The sequence below is a fragment of the Alexandromys fortis genome, unplaced genomic scaffold, assembly GCF_014885135.2.
Source record: "Alexandromys fortis isolate MF-2015 unplaced genomic scaffold, M_Fortis_MF-2015_v1.1 scaffold_84, whole genome shotgun sequence".
NCBI classification, from domain to species: Eukaryota; Metazoa; Chordata; class Mammalia; order Rodentia; family Cricetidae; genus Alexandromys; species Alexandromys fortis.
Window position 1 is genome coordinate 4,548,436 of NW_026068017.1, and position 8,106 is coordinate 4,556,541.

The 8,106-nt window shown below is 51.1% G+C and overlaps 3 protein-coding genes across 4 annotated transcripts; 2 read left to right on the top strand and 1 right to left on the bottom strand.

Moving 5' to 3' along the window:
- Nucleotides 1–179: 179 nt before the first annotated feature.
- On the top strand, nucleotides 180–1,614 carry Tmem88 (transmembrane protein 88). The gene is made up of 2 exons (XM_050162554.1): nucleotides 180–456; nucleotides 597–1,614. Exons 1-2 carry the CDS (start codon nucleotides 247–249, stop codon nucleotides 864–866), a joined length of 480 nt encoding a protein of 159 aa, XP_050018511.1. The 5' UTR covers nucleotides 180–246; the 3' UTR covers nucleotides 867–1,614.
- A 144-nt stretch (nucleotides 1,615–1,758) lies between these two features.
- Naa38 (N-alpha-acetyltransferase 38, NatC auxiliary subunit) lies at nucleotides 1,759–2,901 on the bottom strand. 2 transcript variants are annotated; one of them, XM_050162556.1, is made up of 3 exons: nucleotides 2,748–2,901; nucleotides 2,068–2,251; nucleotides 1,759–1,920 (listed from the first exon to the last, which is right to left on the bottom strand). In XM_050162556.1, the coding sequence occupies exons 1-3, from the start codon at nucleotides 2,763–2,765 to the stop codon at nucleotides 1,808–1,810; spliced, it is 315 nt and encodes a 104-aa protein (XP_050018513.1). In that variant the 5' UTR covers nucleotides 2,766–2,901; the 3' UTR covers nucleotides 1,759–1,807. The 2 variants fall into 2 exon arrangements, with proteins under 2 accessions (XP_050018513.1, XP_050018512.1); XM_050162555.1 differs by lacking the exon at nucleotides 2,748–2,901 and adding an exon at nucleotides 2,457–2,699.
- A 79-nt stretch (nucleotides 2,902–2,980) lies between these two features.
- On the top strand, nucleotides 2,981–5,981 carry Cyb5d1 (cytochrome b5 domain containing 1). The gene is made up of 4 exons (XM_050162551.1): nucleotides 2,981–3,270; nucleotides 3,356–3,432; nucleotides 3,617–3,835; nucleotides 4,416–5,981. The coding sequence occupies exons 1-4, from the start codon at nucleotides 3,111–3,113 to the stop codon at nucleotides 4,644–4,646; spliced, it is 687 nt and encodes a 228-aa protein (XP_050018508.1). The 5' UTR covers nucleotides 2,981–3,110; the 3' UTR covers nucleotides 4,647–5,981.
- The last annotated feature ends 2,125 nt before the right edge of the window (nucleotides 5,982–8,106 follow it).

An 8,106-nucleotide genomic window follows, 5' to 3' on the forward strand; every position in this document is an offset into this window, starting at 1 on the left:
GCCGGGAATTGATGGATTGATGGGAGGGCAGCGCAGACCCTGGCGCTGGCGAGCCCCTCCCCGGAGGCGCCTGTGGAATGTCCAGAGCTGTGGTCTGCTCCTGGGATGAGGATGCCTAATCCTGGAGCTGCATTCCAGGATAAGGTAGTTGGGGGTGGGGTGGAGTGGGGAGAGGCTGCACCGGGGGAGGGGCAGGAAAGAGGGCTATAAGGGCCGCAGCGGTGCGGGGCGGGAACCAGCCAGGCCATGGCGGAGGTCCCGGGAGCCCAACGCTCGGTTCTTGCCGGCGGCCCAGAGCCCCGGGATCCCCTGGACTGCTGGGCCTGTGCAGTGCTAGTAACGGCTCAGAATCTGTTGGTGGCTGTCTTCAATCTTCTCCTGCTGGCTTTAGTCCTGGGGACCATCTTGCTACCCGCTGTCACCATGTTGGGCTTCGGCTTTCTCTGCCACTCTCAGGTAAGCATGGGCCCCAAGGGGTATGCGTGTGTGGTGATGGTAATGGGGTGTCTGAGCTACAACTTCCCGACCTGGGATGTTTCCCTCAGGGGCAGAGTGTGACCCAGTGGGCCAGAGTCTGACGTCTCTTATCTGCACAGTTCCTGCGCTCCCAGGCACCCCCTTGCACCGCCCATCTGCGGGACCCAGGCTTCACGGCCCTGTTGGTCACTGGATTCCTGCTGCTGGTACCGCTGCTTGTGCTTGCCTTGGCCACCTATCGCCGCCTCTGCCTGCGTCTCCGCCTGGCCGACTGCCTAGTACCCTACAGCCGTGCCCTCTACAGGCGCCGGCGCATCCCACAGCCGAAGCAAATCCCGGCCTCACCAGGGTCCCGGGCTGTTCCCACACCGGGAAAGGTCTGGGTTTGAGGTGCGTTGAGTCAAGAATTCTGTTGATTGTCCTCCTGGACGCGGAAGGACTTGAAGCAAGCTCAGGGGTATTCTGCCTTGTCCTGCTCCTTACCATTGCCCGAGTCAGGTTCTAGTATCCCTTTGATGGACCATCACCACCTGTGGATCCAATGCTGGCGAAAATTCCCATGCCCCAGAACATCTCACTTGAATCCTGAACGTTTGGGCTGGACCCTGCACATCTTCTCTCTCTCCCCTAGCGGAAATAGGAGAGCTGAACTTTGTGCCTTCCTTAGCTGGTGCAGCTCCTCTAATATTTACGGGACTGAGGGACAACGCTGGAGAAGGAACCATCACAAACAATAAAGAATTTATGAAATAAATGTGCTCTGTGAATACAGGGGTGGCTTATATACAGTTGTCCCTGCCCAGGGCTCAGGAGTAGGAAACAAATCCCTGAGACTACAAATGGGCAGACCAGAGCATCCTCCAGCATCCTGCCTTTCCTTATCGCCTTAGTCCGTTCTTCCTGGTTAGACCCCAGAGTTCTGACCCTGACCCCAAAGCCACTTCTCCATTAATAGCGCGGAGGGGGCCTTGCTTCAGCTGCCTACCCAGCTCCCCTTGGGGACCCGAGCCCGTTCTCTGACCCCAGCTTAAAGGAACTAAGTGTTGCCAGGCCGGGGTGGGAAACAATGGGTCTTCCGGAGCAGGATGACACCCCCTCCCGCTACAATCTGAAGCAGCAGCGTGGGAGGGAAGATGGAGGGGCCCACCCTAGGGCTTGTTGCCTTAAAACTCTTGAGCTTTCTTGGTACTCCCTGGGCATTAGGTTGAGAAAGCCCCTGAACTTAGATAAACCTCTAAGGGTTATCGCTGCCCTGACATCGGACCTACACACAGACACCGGCCACTTTGGTCATAGGGTTTAATGGTCTCAAAGAGAAGTGCGATTGTGGTCAGAGATACGGGGCCCCCGCCAGGCTCTCCCTTTGGACTTCAATAGAAACGATGTGATGTCCTGGTACCATGGCCAGACCCAGCACACGGGGTTCTCCCGCAGAAAATGAATCTGGAAAAAAAGGTCAGAGCATCAGAACGGCAGGCAAGCATCGGTCTCGCCCCGGAATACGAGGGGTGCAGTAAGGCCCGCAAGAGAAAGCCTTGCGGTGAGTTTACGCCGCATTCCCGAGGAGGTGTGTATTCCCTGGACACTGACCAGACGGCTTGAGGAACTCCTGCGCAGAGCCCAGGATGACATTACAGTCGCGATCGGTGCACAGGAAGCATCCGACTAGTGTCCTTCCATCTGTCATACGAATGCGCATGGTCTTGTTGAGCAATGCCTCTAGTTGCTGACGGGCACGCGCAGCCGGTGAGTCCTCCTGTTCCCCGTCAGAGTCCTGCTAGGGCAGGACACGAATTCAGGCGCGCACACGCTCGGCTGCACACCCGTAGAACCACAGCTCCCAGCAGCCCCCGGGCTTCAGGTGGTGCCGCGTGGGCTGCTGGGAACTGCAGTTCTCTTTTCTGTCCTTTCCACCCCGTTCCCTTCCCCGCCCGATGTCGCGGCCCGACTGCTCCTCCAGAACCCGCGCCCACGCTAACCCCGGCGCTGGAGCTGCTCTGACGCCGACTGCAACAGCCATTCTCCTCCCGTAGCAGCATGGTTGGCCCAGCTCCGGCCATTGGCCCTAGGACTTCCTTTGAGCCTTAAACTTCCTAAGAGCGTTTTGGGTCGGGTATTCAGATCTCGCGAGTGCTCCCAAGCTCTTCCCTTTCGTGACAACTCCTCCGCCGTCTCCTGGTCCGCCACTCCAGAGATCTCGCGAGATTTTATTTCAGCCCGGGCTTATAGACGCCTACTAGGCTATTTCAAGAATATCGCGAGAACGTTACCTGAAATTTCTTAACCATCCTTTAGAAATGTCTGAAATTTGAAAAGCCTCTAGTCTGGTCTCCGCACCATCTAAGTAACTTATGTAGCCTAGACTCCGATACCAATCGGATCTTCATGTTCTCTAAGAAACTCAACAACATGCTCGGTGCCGGATCAAGAATGTTTCCGGTGAACACGGGCAGCCCAGACCCCGCCCTGCTGACGCAGGGTTGAACCTCAGTGGACGGTGGCCGGAAAAGGACAATGGTTTCCATGTTAGCGACAAACGCACTCCAGGCAGCTCTCTAACCTGATAGTTGTAAGACGGCTGAGGAGCGAGGAAGTAGTCAGAGAGAGTTGCTGCCCCTTATAGAACAGGAGCCATGCCGCGCCGGGGCCTAGTGGCCGGGCCAGACTTTGACTATTTTAATCGTCGGTACTTCACGCCGTCGGAAGTAGCGGAACACAACCAGCCCGAAGACCTGTGGGTGTCTTACCTGGGATATGTGTACAATCTAACGCCGCTTGCACAGGAATTTAAAGGTAAGGGGTACACGTGAGGGATGGGCTGGGGAGCAGGTTTTGGCGCTTAGGTGACCGGCCTTTGACGGCCTCTGTTCCTTTTCAGGGAACCTACTGCTGAAACCCATCCTGGAAGTTGCAGGCCAGGACATTAGCCACTGGTTTGATCCGAAGACCAGAGACGTGAGTTCTGTTGGAATGTGGGGTTGGTGGAAGCGGCGCTGGAGAGCGGAGGGGGGTGGGTAGGGGCGGGCGGAGGGGGGGTAGGGGTGGGCGGGGGGGGGAATAAGAGAGGGACGGCGGGAATAACCAGAACCCGACATAGTGACTGCTCCTATCCTCCTCTCTAAACCCTCGCTTTTTAAAGATTCGCAAGCACATAGATCCGCTGACTGGTTGCTTGAGATACCGCACCCCGCGGGGCCGTTTCGTGCACGTCCCACCTCCTCTGCCTCGTTCAGACTGGGCTAATGATTTCGGGAAGCCCTGGTGGAAGGGGTCGAATTACCAGGTGGGGCGGCTGTCTGCCAAGACCCGGAACATCCGTATCATCAACACTCTTACGTCGCAGGAGCACACACTGCAGGTGAGACCTGGTGCCTGGGGACAGGCTAAGTGGGAACCAGAAATCATTTCTGGAAGCTGTGTTTTCTTCCTTTCACAGTACCATGACAGAGGAAAGCAAATGGCCCAGGTTCCCAGGGTTGGCAATTCTAGGAGTATGTTTGAGTTACAGCTACCCCAGTCTCCTTCATAGGTCTAGGCCAGCATCTTAGTGATGGTGGTCCTTCGAAGGGCAGGTATGCTGTTACAGACAGCAGTTGGACTTTTAGTCTACTCAGTCGCCAGTGAGGGACACTGGCTTTGACTCTATTGAGTCATTTGTTTGTTAGAAGTGATAGGACTCTGGTGTCTTGGTTGTATGCTGGAGCTTCAACTTGGATTCTCTGGGACTATGGGGTGTCTGAAGGGTGCTATCTGCTAATGGAGGCACTCTGATCCAAGCTATCTCATTTTGGAGGACCGATTCTCTTCTGGTATTCTCTCTAGTTTCTTTAGAGCAAATCCTAAAGGAGCTAGGCATAAAGGCCCTTCTCCTGGCCTTTGGAGGGTATGTGTTATGTACCATACAGAACTCTAGAGGTGAATACTTCTGTGTTCTTTAGGTGGGGGCTCTGGAATCAATGTGGGAAATCCTACACCGCTATCTCCCCTATAATGCACATGCTGCCAGCTACACATGGAAATATGATGGGAAGAATCTGAACATGGACCATACCCTGGAAGAGAATGGGATCCGGGATGAAGAAGACGAGTTTGACTATCTTAATATGGATGGCACACTTCACACACCTGCAATACTGCTCTACTTCAACGATGACCTCACAGAGCTATAGGAAAGGAGATGTGTGTGCATGGAACTCAAGACATGTTTGAGTTTCCCTCTTTCTGTGCCTTGAGAAAAAGAGGTTTGGGTCTGTGAGGCCTGGGCCTAGACCTCTGTTGCCCTCTGGGAACTGGCCTGTGGTTCTTTCTGAAAAGTAAGAGCCCTTATCCCTAGCTCCTCTATGATTTGCTCAGAGAATATTGGTGGGAGGAATACTAGAGGAGGATTAATCCTTAGAAATGATAGGAAGAGAGCCACGGTCTCTCAGTTTGGAATGTGCAGAGGAGGTGGAGCTCAGGCAGAACTCTGATAGTAAGAGAAAACACACGGGCATGAAAGGATGGAAGTTTTTTTTTTTTTTTTTTTGGCAAAGATGAGAACGAGATGTTTGTTGGAAGATGGGATTTACGAAGGCAGGATCCAGAAATTCCTATCACCAACTGTGGTTGGTGTGGTTGATTCCCTTCCTAAAGGTGGTTAGCAGTGGACAGCACAGGAAAAGTGCATGGCTGTCAGTTCATTCAGGATAGAAATTATGCTGAGAGTTTTATGCTTTTTAATACAGCTATCCTAGAAGGTGAATACTGGTAATGCTATGTTCTTAGTTTAGAAGGTTCAGGAGCACAAAACCACATTAGTAACTGAAGAGCCACAGTGCGAATCCAGGCTCTTTTCCGTGTAAAGGGATATTCTCAGTAGCCTCACTCAATGCTAACATTTCTAATGGCTGCTCTCAACCCATGTGTTTGAAATGTCAGCTTGTCCTGTGATTGTTGCACAATGGGGAAATGTAGCCTATTGTGTAGTCAGCATTAACTCTGTTTGAAGGGAGTTGACTAGCAGAGCACTCTAGGGATAGAGGCAGGGAGGCCGAATTTCAGCCAAGCATTAGCTACTGAGGCTGCTTCTTTGTTAATATTATAGCACTTTCTGACTGTCCGGGGCAACAAGATAGATCTTTACTGACTCCAGGAGAAACCAGAATGGAGGAATGGCCCATAAATCAGAACATTGTAGTGAGGGGTCCAAAAGGGAGCATGTTTCCCCTTTCACATTAACAGAAGGCAAGGAAGAGAAGGTTGACTTTGTAAGAAGATGAGGGGGCTTGATGGGATCAGAGAGATGAGAGCTAAGGGAGGCAGACAACTCTCCTGGTGACTGGCTAGATTTGGTTCCCTTTATCCCTAGCAGGTGAGGGGAATTAGGAATAACGGATAAATTGAACCAGGCACAGTGGCTTTAATCCTAGCACCGGGGAGGCAGAGATAGGCAGATCTCTATGAGTTCAAGGCCAGCCTGGTCTACAGAGTTAGTTCTAGGACAGCCAGAGCTGTTACACAGTAAAAACGTTTCCAAAACAACAAAAAAACCAAAAACAAGCAAAAAGAATAAGAGATGAGTGGACTTCCCCACAGCAGTGAGCAAAAGTGAGTCAAGGAAACTGCTTCTTCCCAGGCTCGGCCTCAGGTTCCAGTGACCCTGGGTGGGTGCAGTGTTTTCTGAGAGGGTGACTGTGGGAAACATGAACATGGTGGGACCAACCCTGTTGATTTCAGTGGTTTCTGAATCCACTGATGCTGAGGACTTTCACATAGTCCCCTGCAATCTAAAAATCTATACTCTGGATCAATCAGTTACAATGTCTAGTCAGCTCTGAACTGATATTTGTGTGTTCTTGTTTGTTCTTTTAAGTCCTAAACTATTGGAGAACCAGAGCCATGTTGCTCCCCCCTGGCATCCTCAGGGTGTAACGGCGTAAGCGAATGCAGACAGATTGTCAAAATATAGACAGCTTTAATGGAGGAATAGACTTACAGAACCACTGTTCCCGCGGAGACCAGGAAAGCAGAAGAGAGCGCTGGGAGCACGCTCACCAATTTTATAGGAGAACTTTAGCCTGAGGCGAACACGCCCCCTAAGGGGTGGGACTTATCCCTACATCAGGGCATGTACATCTAGGATGCAGTCATTTTGTCCAAACTTGTCTCTTCCAGAGCATCCTACTCCTACTTTTACCTGGGATGGGCTCACACGCTCTAGCCACCTGCCTACTTCAGAACTTGTTAGAAACATGCTCCTTTCCCTGTATGTTCAAGCTCTCATCAATTCTGTCCCTAAAATCTTTGGAATCTGTTCTTTTGTCTAATAACCATCTTTATTTGTCTCAATTGCTAGGGAACTTCTAGCTTTCCATTGCCACCTCAGCCTTCATAAACCTAAACATCTGACTTTCTGCCTCAGATCTTCAGGGTGGTTCTCACACTTTTGGAATAAAGCTCTAAATTCAAGAAGCCTTGCATAAATCAGGCCTGCCTTCCTTGCACATGTCACCCTAGCAGCCCTTTGTCCCATGTTCTGCACACCCTGGGTGGCCTGATCATGAAGTTTCTTCTTGCAGCGGTCAACACAAACTGGTCAGTTCACCACTGCACGCCTCTGCTTCCCACCTTGATTATCCTAAACATTCCTTCCCTTTGCTTTTTTGATCCCATCCCTCGCGAGTTGTTTTCTTAGCACTATGCATTTTTCAGTGTTCTTATTACCGCTATGAAACGATGTAGAATGGATGCAAATGACTGGCAGAAACCCCACTCACTGCTGTATTCTCACTACTGAGCACATAAGCTGCTGCTCAATAAATGTGACCAGATGAGCTCAGATCTGAAGGAATTCATCTGTCTGTAATAACTAGTGGTGTGACATTGGGTCCTAAAGGCAAAGCAGGACTAAGATAGTAGGATGCCGGCCCTGTGCTTCAGTTTCCACCCTTTCACCAGACAAGACTCAAAATGACTGCAGATGCTGGCGCGGGCGATAGTTGGGGTTAGTCCACCTGTGATTTCCCCTATGGCCACCAGGTGGCTCTAATGACTAAGGAGTCAGGGAAGGAGAGAGCCTCTGTAAAACCCAACTTCAAAGAAGTTAGTATTGAGTCAGGACTATGGTAATGGACACATCCGCCTTTAATCCCATCACTGAGAGGCAGAGCAGACAGATCTCTGGGAGTTCGAGGCCAGCCTGGTCTACAGATCGAATTCCAGGACAGCCAAGGGCTGTTACACAGAAAAACCCTGTCGCAAAAAATAAAAATACGACAGGCAGTGGTGGCGCACACCTTTAATCCCAGCACTTGGGAGGCAGAGGTAGATTTATCTATGTGATTTCGAGGCCAGCCTGGTCTACAGTGAGTTTCTGGACAGCCAGGGTGGTTTTTCAGAAAAAAGAATAATAATAAAAATAAAGGGAGTCGCAGGGCGATGGTGGCGCACGCCTTTAATCCCAGCACTCGGGAGGCAGAGGCAGGATGATCTCTGGGAGTTCCGAGACCAGCCTGGCCTACAGAGCTAGTTCCAGGATAGGCTCCAAAGCCACAGAGAAACCCTGTCTCAAAAAACCAAAAAAAAAAAAAAAAAAAAAAGGGAGCCAAAAAAAAAAAAAAAAAAAAAAAAAAAAAAAAAAAAAAAATGTAA